The sequence below is a fragment of the Coregonus clupeaformis genome, chromosome 26 (genome assembly GCF_020615455.1).
Source record: "Coregonus clupeaformis isolate EN_2021a chromosome 26, ASM2061545v1, whole genome shotgun sequence".
Classification (NCBI taxonomy): Eukaryota; Metazoa; Chordata; class Actinopteri; order Salmoniformes; family Salmonidae; genus Coregonus; species Coregonus clupeaformis.
In genome coordinates this window covers 3,346,803-3,363,734 of record NC_059217.1, presented here as the reverse complement: position 1 = coordinate 3,363,734, position 16,932 = coordinate 3,346,803, and the positions used below count along the sequence as shown (strand labels likewise).

General features: G+C 42.9%; 1 protein-coding gene across 6 annotated transcripts in view; it reads right to left on the bottom strand.

The window, feature by feature from the left end:
- Window positions 1-1,637: 1,637 nt before the first annotated feature.
- The window catches only part of LOC121540512 (ecotropic viral integration site 5 protein homolog), a 104,803-nt gene continuing 89,508 nt past the window's right edge, over window positions 1,638-16,932 (bottom strand). For 5 of the 6 annotated variants that reach the window (XM_045207698.1, XM_045207700.1, XM_045207702.1 and 2 more), the window contains 2 exons: window positions 6,661-6,756; window positions 1,638-4,421 (listed from right to left, as the gene is read on the bottom strand). In XM_045207698.1, the coding sequence (XP_045063633.1) occupies window positions 4,110-4,421; window positions 6,661-6,756 (408 nt within the window). In that variant the 3' untranslated portion in view covers window positions 1,638-4,109. Of the gene's footprint in view, window positions 4,422-4,818; window positions 4,829-6,660; window positions 6,757-16,932 lie in introns of all 6 variants that reach the window. The other variant, XM_045207703.1, reaches the window with a different exon arrangement.

Here is a 16,932-nt window from a genome sequence, read left to right as displayed (position 1 = left end):
TTGAGTAACTTTTGTTATTGACCAAATACTTATTTTCCACCATAATTTGCAAATAAATTCATTAAAAATCCTACAATGTGATTTTCTGGATTTTTTTTTCTCAATTTGTCTGTCATAGTTGATGTGTACCTATGATGAAAATGACAGGCCTCTCTCATCTTTTTAAGTGGGAGAACTTGCACAATTGGTGGCTGACTAAATACTTTTTCCCCCACTGTAACTGTTTGGCCATAATGACCATCGTTATGTTTGGAGGAAAAAGGGGGTCTCTTGCAAGCCGAAGTACACCATCCCAACCGTGAAGCACAGGGGTGCCAGCATCATGCTGTGGGGGTGCTTTGCTGCAGGAGGGACTGGTGCACTTCACAAAATAGATGGCATCATGAGGAAGGAAAATTATGTGGATATATTGAAGCAACATCTCAAGACATCAGTCAGGAAGTTAAAGCTTGGTCGCAAATGAGTCTTCCAAATTAACAATGACTCCAAGCATACTTCCAAAGTTGTGGCAAAATGGCTTAAGGACAACAAAGTCAAGGTATCGGAGTGGCCATCTCAAAGCCCTGACCTCAATCCTATAGAACATTTGTGGGCAGAACTGAAAAAGCATGTGCGAGCAAGGAGGCCTACAAACCTGACTCAGTTACACCAGCTCTGTCAGGAGGAGTGGGCCAAAATTCACCCAATTTATTGTGGGAAGCTTGTGGAAGGCTACCCTAAACGTTTGACCCAAGTTAAACAATTTAAAGGCAATGCTACCAAATACTAATTGAGTGTATGTAAACTTCTGACCCACTGGGAATGTGATGAAAGAAATAAAAGCTGAAATAAATCACTCTAGTATTATTCTGACATTTCACATTCTTAAAATCAAGTGGTGATCCTAACTGACCTAATACAGGGAAAGTTTACTAGGATTAAATGTCAGGAATTGTGAAAAACTGAGTTTAAATGTATTTGGCTAAGGTGTATATAAACTTCCGACTTCAACTGTACCAATTAATAGAATTGTTTAATAAGGGCCACAAAGTGCTGTATAATTATTTAATGTGTTATCCAATGGCCTTTGTACGTTTTAACTGTACACTTTTTTAACCCCCCCAAAATCGAAAGAAAACAAGTATGCCTAATGCATGACTATAAGGATATATACAGTACCAGTCAAAAGTTTGGACACACCTACTCATTCAAGGGTTTTTCTTTATTTTTACATTGTAGAATAATAGTGAAGACATCAAAACTACGAAAAGACACATATGGAATCATGTTGTAACCAATAAAGTGTTAAACAAATTAAAATATATTTGAGATTTGAGATTCTTCAAATAGCCACCTGTTGCCTTGATGACAGCTTTGCACACTCTTGGCATTCTCTCAACCAGCTTCACCAGCGGCAGGTAGCTTAGTGGGTAAGAGCGTTGTGCCAGTAACCGAAAGGTCGCTGGTTCTAATCCCCGAGCCGACTAGGTGAAAAATCTGTCAATGTGCCCTTAAGCAAGGCACTTAACCCTAATTGCTCCTGTAAGTGGCTCTGGATAAGAGCGTCTGCTAAATGACTAAAATGTATATGCGCTACCATGTTGACTACTACAGCACATCGGTAAACACCATAACAGAACTAAAAACACTGAAAACAGTTATCAAATAGTTAGTTTATTTGTGAACTCATCACACACATCAATCTCACATGTTTTCAGAGTGTGATAATTATTATTCCATAGTATTAACGGTTGGTTGCCTTATGTAAGCTTCTCTCCTAACTGCATTTTATTCTCTCTGAAAGTGCCAAAACTACGTCATGATGCCTCTCCAAATATGGATTCCATCTATCGTAGTCCTTAACCAAGTAATATCACATCAGTATCACAAAAACCCATCTGAACAATGAGTCAGAGGATTGCAGTGCATTCTGAATAGAAATAGACTTGGCTGATAGGTTGTGGTTCTGTCTTAAAGGGCCACTGAGGTAAAAAATGACAATCTAGCTATGACAAGGTGTCCCTTGTTCTGGTCATTTTTCAACCTAGAGGCTGTCTGTTTTAGTGTTATGATAATCAATGTCATTCATCCCTTATGAAACAGAGTGATGCTTATTTCTCTGCCAGGCAGAGCCTACGGTTTATAGTTGTAGCCTGGTCCCAGATCTGTCATTCCAAGGCATCACAATGACCACAGGAGTTATAGGCTATACAGCACAAACTGATTTGGTACCAGGCCTATACAATGCCTCCTACACTTTGGTAACACTTGACACAATGCACTTTGCTTCGTTCACATAGGAAACAAACAGGACATGTCTTAGAATGCGTCCCAAATGGGACCCTATTCCCTACATTGTGCACTACTTTTGTCCAGGGCTCATAGGGCTCTGGTCAGAAGTAGTACACTATATAGGGAATAGTTTACCATTTGACTAACATTTAGAATGATCTTCTTAGTATTTTCAGATAGAAGTGTTGTTCACTCTTATGTTAACTTTATTTCCAGAATGCAGTATATTATGTTCCCTTGGCTTGGACGGCCATTCATTTCGTGCAAAAGAACAACATAGCACGTTTCTCGGTTCTCATACTTTTAATTATGTCCCTTAATTTTTGTATTTTATTAACAGGTCATTATGCCTAACCTTAGAAATAGCAGTACTTTAAAATCAGCCCTCTAAATCTGGGATGGTTGGTTCACTTAAGCTAGGCTACATGCTTTCATTAACCAGCATGCTGAAATGTATTCTAATCTATGAAATTATGCAATGATCCTACATCAATCCTTCCTCCAAAGGGAAAACCTCTTGCCAGAGAAGAGACGTATGAGATATGAAAACATCTACAGTACATTGAGACTGTGGCTACGTTCCCAATCTCTACCCTTCTCCGGAGTGTGCACTCGTACATTCCCCCTCATGGATTAAAAATAAATGCATTTTTGTAAGGAATAATGGTGGAAACTCCCTTCAGCCATGCTTGCATCAATCCAATGCATTTAAAAGTATGAGGGAAGGTGAACGAGTGCTCACTTCTGGAGAACGGTAGAGAATCAGAACGCAGCCAATGTTTGTGGAAGAAATGTCTGGCAATCAGTTATCCATGGGTCTTGACAACACTAGTGATATGTCCCTTTCAGTCGAACCATACAATACATTATAAACATTAGATATGCAATAATTCATTAGATACATATTTTCAAGTAAAAAAAAAAAAAAACTATTTACATATACTGTATATACACAGACACAGGATTCCCACTGACCTTCGGATAGGGCAGGTTGTATTTCTGTATCCCAAATGGCAACCTATTACTTTTAAAGTGCACTACTTTTGACCAGGGCCCATAGGGTTCTTGTCAAAAGTAGTGCACTATATAGGGAATAGGGTGCCATTTGGGACATACCACAGTTAATGTTTGATACTGGGGCTCTAACCATGTTCAATAGAGACACTCTCCAGTACATCATTCCCTCCATATGATAAAGACACCCACACAAAAGGGCTCTATACATTTTTTATGGTTCACTTAAAAAAGCGATACAAAAATTAAAACTGATTGAATGAAGTGTCATAGTCATCATAAAGCGTAAATCATTATTTTGCACAGTCTCTCTGTGTGTTGTGTCTGTTGTATCATGGTTGGTGTTGTGGGGCTGAGGGAGTGCCCGTAGTTTGGTTGCCTGGGTGGGGTCACCCTAGATGGGGTAACCCCCATCCACTCCCCTGGTGGTCAGTCTGGCTCTGTGGAGCTCAGGAAGCTAAAGAACCTTCATGTTGTCCTTCTCTGATCCATCCACTTGGGGTTCAGACCAGAGTAACACACTGATATGATCCTCCTCAATCTGGTTTTGGCAAAAGAAGAGTAAAGCAAACGGAGTAACACAAAACACAAAGAAAACAACCAACTCCACCACAAGTGTGATTCTGCGATGACTTCACTTGATGACAAAGATGACACGTTCCACTCCAAGCTTCCAAAGCTTCCATTCCAAGAAGCTCCCTACGTTGGATTCCCACAGACAGAGTTAGACGTCATGCTCCTGAGGAGTGGCTTGCTACCATGGACACCACCTCTGCCCCACTGTATTAGATCAGAACAGCCCTGATCAGCCTCCAGTCACCGGGTCACACGGTGGTGTGTTTGTGGGTGATGTTGGGGGGCACAGAGAGAACCAGACCCTCCCCATCATCATCATCCCCCTCACTGTCCGTATCCCCCAGGGTAGGATCCAGGGACGGGTGCAGCCTGACGAGGCTGCTGTGGCTGCTGCTGCTCTGCTGAGGGTTCAGATGGGAGGGGGTCTTGCCTAAGCCTGTGTCTTCGTCCGAGGAGTGGTCCGACTCGTCGTCTGGTATGTAGTGATTGACGATGTGGATCCCGTCAAAAGCGGGCTGATTGGACATGCTGCCCGCCCTCTGGCCTTTTAAGCAGCGGATCTGTGGAGACAGACGAGGGACATTTAACAGGGGAGCATGTAGGATATAATGGGGACAGATCCATACATCGCCAAGGGAAAAGCCCCTGAGAACATTAGGGTTGTTACTCTTTATAGAAAACACATGCACAAACTACAACAAAGACAACGAGGTCAACACTAATGAAAACATCAGTTCTGAAATATGGACAATGGAGTAGATGGATTTCTAAAGACATGCAGGAGGCACGTTCACACGCATTGGTAGACGTGTGTTCATTCACCGATCATGCTCCTCCCTTCCACAAAACAATAACACATCAGATATTCAGATTGGGCTGCAAAAGTAGTGAAAGATGGGTCAGATAGGTCAGGTCAAAAGGTTGTTCTGGACCACACCTGCCCTGCCTAGAACTCACCTAGATCAGCCTGCCTCGCAAAGACAGACATGTAGGGAGAGAGACACACTTAGAGAAATGACTCAATTTAGTTCTTGTACCGGTACCTGTCACTTTTCTCAAATACCAGTGCTTTAAAAAACGACTCATTTACAACAGAGATCAGTGATATCAAACTACTGTTTGACTGACACAACTGTGCAAAGAAAGTTAAGGGCTAAAAACCAAGAGCCATTTGTGACTTCTTTTTGATCCTGAGAGAGATTAGTCGACTTTGGTTTAGCGCAACTCTCTGTGGCTGACTGTAAACCCAGCACTCTTATGAGAACATGTGACTGAAATAGCAAATTGTGGCAGCACATCTTTAGCCCTTCTCTTTGCCTTGGTCTGTCTATCATGAGCCTTTGGTTTCACTACCGCTCTTCTACTATCAAGAAATGCATCAATTAGGCCTAATAATTCCCCACGGACAAAAATGTATTTTAATTCTTATAATCACATTTAATCTTCTGTGTGCAAAAAAGTCAGTATTTCCAGCTAACAGCAACATCTCCAGGATTAGATATCTCAGGTTACGGGGGAGGGGTTTATACATCCAGATCATGGCTATGAAATTATGCCACTCAGATCCTGTCACCACCAACACTTCAGAAAGCATGATTCACAGCTGCCCCTTCTTCAACACCCCCTGACCTCACCACCGGCCCTGGTTGTGTCCCAAATGGCATCCTATTCTCTATATAGTGCAATTCCCTATATAGTGCACTACTTTTGAAGTAGTGCACTATATAGGGAATAGGGTGACATTTGTGATGCAACTGAGTCCAGCCCAGTGGAGAGGTGGGGGGATTCTGTTCTGACTGACCTGCCTGACTGTTTGCCTCCATGCCTGCCTGACTGACTGCCTGCCTGTCTGCCTGCCTGACTAACTGTGACTGACTGCCTTGACTGTTTGCCGGCCTGCTTGACCGACTGTTTACCTGACTGCCTGCACAGTCTTGATAGGAGACCCAGAGTGACACAATGCATGATTTAGTGCAGCTCAGTTCAACCACAAGCCACCAGCCTTTCGTTGTCCTCTATGTTTTTAGGAGGAGATAAAAATCTGACTACATCCTCCCTGGTAAATCATTGATTTGCTGGAAGAAAACAAGTTGCTTTTTTCTTCTACTTCTCTTTTCTGTTATTTTCTTTCGGGGGGGTTCTACATCTCTTTTCACATATAAGAGTTGTTTATAAATGTGCCAAATGTCATATTACAATACCTTGCACACACTACACAAAATATAAGGGTGAATCAGGGTCTGCAAATATAATCCTACCAGAGATCCCTTCATTCAGGTCTGATCATGTCTTTGTATTATATGAAAGACACTATTCTGATCAAAGATGGCCCACTCTGCTGAACAGATTGTGTCAAAGTCAAACCGTCAAATCTGTAGCTGATCTTGTAGATGTCTATTTATGTGATGAAATTCATAACCTTCAAATCCTTGATCTAGCTATTCAAATGAGAACAGCCAGCTGTGGTGTCCACAGAGGAGCACAACTAGTTTACGAGACTCCATTCCATTCAATCTGGGTCCTACTCTGCTCTCTCAGTATGGTGAGGAGTGGCTTTTAGCACTTTCTTTTCAAATAATAGAGTGAGAGGAGAGGGGTGTGTGCTGGTACATCAACACCCTCAGCGCAGGAAGCTTATGGGCGTAGTTTACACTTCTAACCTACAGTTGGCTTCAAAATAGACAAATCTGAGCAAAAACACATGAGAAATATAGCTAACAAAATCGGCTACGAAAACAACAAGTAGAAGCAGTGTTTGTTATTCCCCTGGTTCAGTATTCCCCTGTTGTAACTGCTCACCTCATGTTTGAGCTCAGCTATCTGGTCCTTCAGGTCTCGGATGTACTGACTGGAGTCTGTGTTGTTCAGCTGGCCCTGGACCTTCCCTTCTTCTTTCTGTAGAAACAAACAGAAAACTTGTCTCAAAGCATAGCTTATCATTGTTCCGCTAATCATAAGACCACTGGAGAGGCGATAAGACATTGTGGATGCTTTAAATGTTGGAAACCTTGAATTGTTACAGGGGCAACTTGATAAGACCAGGTTGGGTTGGGAGGGAACTACCACCACCAGACAAGAGACACTAGTTACATCATTGAAACACTTGCATCACAGAAGCATCCTAGAAGATATGTACAGTGTGGCTGTTGACTAAGTAAAAGATGGAGGGGGGGGCTAGCTAAACTAACAAGGTAGATATAGTCGTTGGTATCATTTTCCTCTTTGGGCCCTGGGGATGAGGCTAGTAACAGTCAAACAAGACACGTGCTGTTTACCTTCCTCGGTGCAGACAGCTGCAGCAGTAGGAGACACACACATACCCCATTATAAACCTACAATTACTCCTGTCTAAAGCTGGGGATCGTTTATAAGCAGAGAGAGAGAGGGACATCGGCACAGGCTGAAGGGTTCAGGCTAACCACAACCTGCAGTGTGGGAACAGGGGAGGGGGGAAAAGGGGAAGAAGTAAAACACAGGGGTGGGGTGGGTGAGCTAGTGAGGTGATATAACTACCTCTGTCTGACCCGACACCTCAAAATGTATACAACGTTCTCGATTCCTGTGGTCAGGTTATGGTTGAGAGGTTGAGGGTGTAGGCCTAGGCCCCCGATAAGCTGCTGACAATGTGAGATCTAAACAAGCAGCTGTTTTTCCTGGAATCTGTGTTTTTCTTGAGGTTTCCCCCCTCCTCCCTCCCTCCCTCCTGACAGAGCTAGCTAGTGATAAGGGAGAGGCAGTTAAGTAAGACTTCCTCGTACTCAGCTGTATGAATTACCAGGTGCCAAGTTGTGGCCAGGGGGTTAGGGACTGTGGCCAGGCATGTCAAATGTCTTTAAGACATGGGTGGCGTCCCAAATGGTACCCCATTCCCTATATACTGCACTACTTTTGACCAGAGACTATGGGCAGCCATATATAGGGAATAGGGTACCATTTGGGATGCAGCCATGGCTCGCCTGCCTGCATCCCTCTAGGTCTACACAACACCTCCCCCGTAGGAGGTTGTTGTCCTACGGCTGTTGGCTAGTTACATTGTTGTTTGTTTGCCCTCTTGACATTTAATCTTGGTTTACAGTGCCTTCAGAAAGTATTCACACCCCTGGACTTTTTCCACATTTTGTTGTTACAGCCCGAATTTAAAGTGGATTAAATTGAGAATGTTTTTGTCTCTGGCCTACACACAATATCCCATAATGTCAAAGTGGAATTATGTTTTCCGAAATGTTTACAAATGAATTAAAAATGAAAAGCTGAAATGTCCAAATCCAATACAACACACTCTCCATATTTTCAAGCATAGTGGTGGCTGCATCATGTTATGGCTATGCTTGTAATCGTTAAGGACTGGGGAGTGTTTCAGTATAAAAAATAAATGGAATGGAGCCAAACACAGGCAAAATCCTAGAAGAAAACCTTGTTCAGTCTGCTTTCCACCAGAAACTGGGAGATGAATTCACCTTTCAGCAGGACAATAACCTAAAACACAAGGTAAAATCTACATTGGAGTTGCTTACCAAGAAGACAGTAAACGTTCCTGAGTGGCCGAGTTACAGTTTTGACTTAAATTTGCTTGAAAATATATGGCAAGACTTGAAAATGGTTGTCTAGCAATGATCAACAACCAATTTGACAGAGCTTGAAAAATATTGAAAATAATAAATGGGCAAATGTTGCACAATCCAGGTGTGGAAAGCTCTTAGAGACTTACCATGAAAGACTCACAGCTGTAATCGCTGCCAAAGGTGCTTCTAACATGTATTGACTCAGGGGTGTGAATACTTATGTAAATTAGATATTTCTGTATTTCATTTTCAATACATTTGCAAAAATATCTGAAAACATGTTTCCACTGTCATTATGGGGTATTGTGTGTAGATGGGTGAGATATTTTTTAATATTTAATACATTTTGAATTCAGGCTGTAACAACAACAAAATGTGGAATAAGTCAAAGGGTATGAATACTTTCTGAAGGCACTGTATATGGCTGTGGTAGAGGAGCGTTAGATTGCACAGAATCAATCTTGTGACACGTCATGTCCATAACAGGCCAACTGAAAGTGACTTTTTCCAATTAACAATAGTTGCTTACCTCCTCCTATGTCAAACTAGCCGGCAGCCAAGTGAGTGGTCTTTCGTGTTCAGTGTCATGCTCTCTACAATCTTGTGGCACATGTCCCATCCAAATAACAATAGTTATCCCAATAACAACAGTTGCACTAACGCTATTAGTGTTAAAAACAAACAAGCATAGACACCATAAGACAGGAAATGTGACTTTTGACCAGTTTCCTCACACACAATAGCAATGATGAAAGGAGATGACACTTGATTTTTTTGTAAACACAAACCACCATGTATTTATAAATAAAACTGCAGACACAATTCAAATCAAATCAAACTTCACCAAATCACCAAGAGAGCAGTCCCAAAACACTACGAGGAACCTCTAATAACCACTGAAATTGCAAAAGCCCACTGTTAATTATACATCGAAATCTGTGAGCATATCATGCATGCAGAAGTACAAATCATAGATAGGCTTCCAAACATGTCACCTCTGGTTCTAGCTGTCAGTGTGTCTTCGCCTCACAATAGGAAGTGGTTTCTTGTCTTGACAAGAAGATAGCCGAGCTTTGGTATTACCATGGATCACGTATACATACAGCTACTTTTAAACTGCAACAGCAATGGATGTAAAAACCCTGATGTCCATTTTACTATACATTCAGTTTTATTGACTGAGTACTTTACCTCTTGATACATATATATATATTCATGGTAGTTTAGTACTGGAACCCAGAATTGTGAAATTCTATCATGATAAAATAACAAATAAATGCCGATATCACTGGCCTGTTGTGAATACTTTCCATCAGTGGGCCGTAGTGTAGGTGGGACATAGTGAAGTGTTAGTTAGAGGAAGATCAGGTAGGCAGAAAGCCGCAGGGGCTTTTTCAAGGTAAGAGTACTACAATGTTAATGTAAACACTGCAAGATATAGTGGGCAGAAGTGAGGCGGCACTCATTTGATGAGTTTACTAAAGCTACACATCATGCATTACTATTTGGAGAGAAAAAAATCGTCGTCTATTTGTGTGTGCAAACCACCCTCAATTGCTTACTGGTTTAACACACCAAACAATGACTATTTAAGGACATGCTTTCTTCACTTTTTGGAAAAAAGTGCCTTGTACTGTAGCTCGGCTCATGATCAGAGTCTTTTCACAAAGACCAAACCTCTCATGTTATAGCATGCCATTAGACACATTTTATGTGGCTTTTATGTGAGGTGTTAAATGCAGTGGACAACAATTTATCAGTCATTGCTTTCTTGCACTCTTTCTCCTGGGCCTACAACCAGAACGACCGAGGACAAAAGTAAGACAGGGCTTCTACCCACAACCTTAAGAACTGCAACCAGCTACTCAAACCACAGACCAAGAGCTCACCACTGGCACCACATGGCATGGGCTCTGATTAACACAAAGTGGTTACTTAAAACCATCAAGAGCTGGTAAACGTTTGTCTGGCATTAACAATCAACTGCAGTAACTATTAGCTTCCAATGCACATTTTCAAAGACAGCTAAATCAAAAAGTAACTCAGTCTAATGGAGATTGAAATGATCATAAGACACAAATAATGGTTTCATAGCATGACCCGAGAGAGTGAGGGGGCGGTACTTGGTAGTGGTGAACGCTGGTGTTGATGCACTGTTGTTGTTGAAGAACCTAGTAACATAACCTCAGACCACACTGTGTGTGTTTGTGTGTGTGTGTGTGTGTAAATATGGAGGGGATGTTGGTTAAAAAAATAGTATATTGAGACTGAATAACCATTTACACTCTTGCCCGTATACGGGGTGAAAATAACACATTTGGGCACAAATTAGCGCCTAAATTGGAACGCAGTGGCTTTACAGTAACACGCTATAAATGACGTCAGCGCTCAGGCTCTGCGCTTCACAGCACTGTATGGGTAACCTCCAAGCTCATCATTAAGCTCGGGGCCCTGGGTCTGAACCCCGCCCTGTGCAACTGGGTCCTGGACTTCCTGACGGGCCGCCCCCATGTGGTGAAGGTAGGAAACAACACCTCCACTTCGCTGATCCTCAACACAGGGGCCCCACAAGGGTGCGTGCTCAGCCCCCTCCTGTACTCCCTGTTCACCCATGACTGCGTGGCCACGCACACCTCCAACTCAATCATCAAGTTTGCAAACGACACAACAGTAATAGGCCTGATTACCAACAATGACGAGACAGCCTACAGGGATGTGGTGAGGGCCCTGGCTGAGTGGTGCCAGGAAAATAACCTCTCTCTCAATGTTAACAAAACGAAGGAGCTGATTGTGGACTTCAGGAGGCAACAAAGAGAGAAGGTGAAAAGCTTCAAGTTCCTCGGCGTACACATCACTGACAATCTGAAAATGGTCCACCCACACAGACAGGAGGCTGACGAAATCCGGCTTGGCCCCTAAGACCCTCACAAACTTTTACAGATGTACAATTGAGAGCATCCTGTCAGGCTGTATCAACGCCTGGTATGGCAACTGCACCACCTGCAACCGCAGGTCTCTCCAGAGGGTGGTGCGGTCTGCCCAACGCATCACCGGAGGCACACTGCCTGCCCTCCAGGACAACTATAGCACCCAATGTCACAGGAAAGCCAAAAAGATAATCAAGGACATCAACCACCCGAGCCACGGCCTGTTCACCCCGCTATCATCCAGAAGGCGAGGTCAGTACAGGTGCATCAAAGCTGGGACAGAGAGACTGAAAAACAGCTTCTATCTCAAGGCCATCAGACTGTTAAATAGCCATCCCTAGCTGGCTACCATCCGGTTACTCAACCCTGCACCATAAAGGCTGCTGCCCTATGTACATAGACATGGAATCACTGGTCACTTTAAATGGAACACTAGTCACTTTAATAATGTTTACATACTGTTTTACTCATTTTATATGTATATACTGTATTCTACTGTATTTTAGTCAATACCACTCAGACATTGCTCATCCGAATATTTATATATTTCTTAATTCCATTCTTTTACTTTTAGATGTGTGTATTGTTGTGAATTGTTATATACTACTGCACTGTTGGAGCAAGGAACACAAGCATTTTGCTAAACCCGCAATAACATCTGCTAAATATGTGTATGTGACCAATAATATTTGATTTGGGTTTTGACTGACAGCAGTTCTGAACTTGAGCACTGCACGTGACAAGAAGTTGCCCCCTCCTGCAAATTGGGCAGCTTTTAGCACATTTTCTGTTGCCTGAGTGAGGGAAATACTTTAAATTAAGAGGACTATGCATTTCTAAAGATGAGATGTTGAGGATTTTAATAAATACCGCTTTAATGTAATACAAGCAAGCCAAATACCCGTGAGTCCAAATGGGGACTTCACATTTCCATATCATAAAACTCATGCCATATACAAAGTCAAAGTTTTTGATCACTATGTTTGATGTACAGTTACAAGATGACATGGCGTCATACCCTGGGTTGTTCTGGACAGAATGAGCCTGTTTGTCTATTGTGAAGAAAATTAGCTGCAGAACGCACACCTGAATGCACTCATGACTCATTTTCTATGCGCACCAAAATTACAATCTGTTTTTCCGAATTGCCTTGTGAAAGCCTAACACTAAGATAGTATTTTTATAACTTTGCTAGTCATGTTGGCAACAGAACTAGCTTTCAAATGATGCCCACCTGAACCAGATTGCGATTTATAAAAAAACATTTCGCCCTATCCATATAGGTTAATTCCCACGAGGGTAAAGGGTTAAAATGGTGTGTTCTTCAAAATATCACATTTAATATGCTTGAAGGTCAACTGCCCCTCAGAACATAATCCCCCATTGAACCAATTTATCTTGTTTTAAACAGTGCCACATTTTGAATATGGCATCGATATGAGTCAGAAACATTCATTATAGTGTCAAAATTGACTAAAAACTGTAAATAGGTTAATTTTTGGCCATAAAATAGGTGTCGTCCAAAACAGAGTTTTGTAAATGAGTTCGTCACGATTTGCTGGAGGGTTGGGTATGGATTATTTACTTGCCAATGATGCCCAATTGCCCAGAGACAACACGTTGTGGTGCGCCCCCTGCTGCCATGTGGACATAAGTCTGCATATGGGTGCAACACACACACATTTTGCTTGGCAAATAGTTGTGAAAATGGGCTTCCATAAAGTTGGTGCAAACTTCCAATGCATTTCAACAATATTGCCAGATGGCCAGGACTGGATTACATCTGACACGGTCACTTCTGCTGTCTGTCAACCGTCAAACCACTAGTTTTGGTGAGTACGTTAGCTAAGTAGATAACTGGTACTAGCTAGCTAGTAGCTACTTTTGGTTATACAACATTATTTGACAATGTTAGCGAGCCAGGCTAGCTATGATACCACAGATGAAAGGGGAATGATACTGTAGCTAGCTAAATACATCAAGCTAACGTGTAATGTGATGTAGCATGTTAGAGGAAGATGTGCATAGCTCACGTTAGCGAGATACCTTGCTAACAACAGCTAACTGTAGCCCATTGGCATTTACGGTCAAGGCACTTGGATACTACCTTGCTAGCTAATCATATGATGTAGCCAGCTTGCTATTGCAGCAGACGACCACACCGGGTTCCACTTCTGTCAGCTAAAAACAAGAAGAAGCGGCTTCAGTGGACACGTGATTACCAACACTGGACAATTGAGGAGTGGAAAAACATTGCCTGGAACATGACAGAGAGTTCAGTTTACTTGAGTGGCCTGCGCAGTCCCCAGACCTCAACCCAATAGAGTATCTTTGGGATGAGATGGAACGGGCTATTCGCAGCATGAATGTACCGCCGTCCAATCTGCAGCTGCTGCGTGATGACATTGCGTCAGCATGGACCAACATCCCTGTGGAACGTTTCCTACACCTTGTAGAATGCCCTGAAGAATTCAGGCTGTTCTGGAGGCAAAGGGGGGTCCGACCCGGTACTAGACGGGTGTGTGTATATGTACACTGAGTATACAAAACATCAAGAACACATGCTCTTTCCATGACAGACTGACCAGGTGAATCCAGGTGGAAGTTAGGATCCCTTATTGATGTCCCTTGTTAAATCCACTTCAAATCAGTGTAGATGAAGAGGAGGAGACCGGTTAAAGAAGGATTTCTAAGCCTTGAGACATGGATTGTGTATGTGTGCCATTCAAAGGGTGAATGGGCAAGACAAAATATTTAAGTGTCTTTGAACGGGGTATGGTAGTAGGTTTCCAGGCACACCGGTTTGTGTCAAGAACTGCAACGCTGCTGGGTTTTTCATGCTCAACAGTTTCCTGTGTGTATCAAGAATGGTCCACCACCCAAAGGACATCCACGCTTTCAACTCCTTGTAGAGTCCATGCCCCGACGAATTGCGGCTGTTCTGAGGCCAAAGGGGGGGGGGGAAGTGCAACTCAATATTAGGAAGGTGTTCTTAATGTTTGGTATACTCAGTGTATATCATGGTGTGTATAGACGTTACGGACAGTATATTAATAGAAAAGGTGTGTACAGCAGTAGTTATATAGGATGAGCCTTGACTTATTACAGTATATAAATAGGAAGATGGTAGCGGGGCGGCAGGTGGCCTAGCGGTTAAGAGCGTTGGTCCAGTAACCGAAAGGAGCAAGGCACTTAACCCTAATTGCTCCTGTAAGTCGCTCTGGATAAAAACGTCTGCTAAATGACTAAAATGTAAAAATAATATATATACAGTGTGGAGAACAAGTATTTGATACACTGCCGATTTTGCAGGTTTTCCTACTTACAAAGCATGTAGAGGTCTGTAATTTTTATCATAGGTACACTTCAACTGTGATAGACGGAATCTAAAACAAAAATCCAGAAAATCACATTGTATGATTTTTAAGTAATTAATTTGCATTTTATTGCATGACATAAGTATTTGATACATCAGAAAAGCAGAACTTATTATTTGGTACAGAAACCTTTGTTTGCAATTACAGAGATCATATGTTTCCTGTAGGTCTTGACCAGGTTTGCACACACTGCAGCAGGGATTTTGGCCCACTCCTCCATACAGACCTTTTCCAGATCCTTCAGGTTTCGGGGCTGTCGCTGGGCAATACAGACTTTCAGCTCCCTCCAAAGATGTTCTATTGGGTTCAGGTCTGGAGACTGGCTAGGCCACTCCAGGACCTTGAGATGCTTCTTACGGAGCCACTCCTTAGTTGCCCTGGCTGTGTGTTTCGGGTTGTTGTCATGCTGGAAGACCCAGCCACAACCCATCTTCAATGCTCTTACTGAGGGAAGGAGGTTGTTGGCCAAGATCTCACGATACATGGCCCCATCCATCCTCCCCTCAATACGGTGCAGTCGTCCTGTCCCCTTTGCAGAAAAGCATCCCCAAAGAATGATGTTTCCACCTCCATGCTTCACGGTTGGGATGGTGTTATTGGGGTTGTACTCATCCTTCTTCTTCCTCCAAACACGGCGAGTGGAGTTTAGACCAAAAACCTATATTTTTGTCTCATCAGACCACATTACCTTCTCCCATTCCTCCTCTGGATCATCCAGATGGTCATTGGCAAACTTCAGACGGGCCTGGACATGCGCTGGCTTGAGCAGGGGGACCTTGCGTGCGCTGCAGGATTTTAATCCATGACGGTGTAGTGTGTTACTAATGGTTTTCTTTGAGACTGTGGTCCCAGCTCTCTTCAGGTCATTGACCAGGTCCTGCCGTGTAGTTCTGGGCTGATCCCACACCTTCCTCATGATCATTGATGCCCCACAAGGTGAGATCTTGCATGGAGCCCCAGACCGAGGATGATTGACCGTCATCTTGAACTTCTTCCATTTTCTAATAATTGCGCCAACAGTTGTTGCCTTCTCACCAAGCTGCCTGCCTATTGTCCTGTAGCCCATCCCAGCCTTGTGCAGGTCTACCATTTTATCCCTGATGTCCTTACACAGCTCTCTGGTCTTGGCCATTGTGGATAGGTTGGAGTCTGTTTGATTGAGTGTGTGGACAGGTGTCTTTTATACAGGTAACGAGTTCAAACAGGTGCAGTTAATACAGGTAATGAGTGGAGAACAGGAGGGCTTCTTAAAGAAAAACTAACAGGTCTGTGAGAGCCGGAATTCTTACTGGTTGGTAGGTGATCAAATACTTATGTCATGCAATAAAATGCAAATTAATAACTTAAAAATCATACAATGTGATTTTCTGGATTTTTGTTTTAGATTCCGTCTATCACAGTTGAAGTGTACCTATGATAAAAATTACAGACCTCTACATGCTTTGTAAGTAGGAAAACCTGCAAAATAGGCAGTGTATCAAATACTTGTTCTCCCCACTGTATATATATATATATATACTGCTCAAAAAAATAAAGGGAACACTAAAATAACACATCCTAGATCTGAATGAATGAAATAATCTTATTAAATACTTTTTTCTTTACATAGTTGAATGTGCTGACAACAAAATCACACAAAAATTATCAATGGAAATCAAATGTATCAACCCATGGAGGTCTGGATTTGGAGTCACCCTCAAAATTAAAGTGGAAAACCACACTACAGGCTGATCCAACTTTGATGTAATGTCCTTAAAACAAGTCAAAATGAGGCTCAGTAGTGTGTATGGCCTCCACGTGCCTGTATGACCTCCCTACAACGCCTGGGCATGCTCCTGATGAGGTGGCGGATGGTCTCCTGAGGGATCTCCTCCCAGACCTGGACTAAAGCATCCGCCAACTCCTGGACAGTCTGTGGTGCAATGTGGCGTTGGTGGATGGAGCGAGACATGATGTCCCAGATGTGCTTAATTGGATTCAGGTCTGTGGAACGGGCGGGCCAGTCCATAGCATCAATGCCTTCCTCTTGCAGGAACTGCTGACACACTCCAGCCACATGAGGTCTAGCATTGTCTTGCATTTGGAGGAACCCAGGGCCAACCGCACCAGCATATGGTCTCACAAGGGGTCTGAGGATCTCATCTCGGTACCTAATGGCAGTCAGGCTACCTCTGGCGAACACATGGAGGGCTGTGCGGCCCCCCC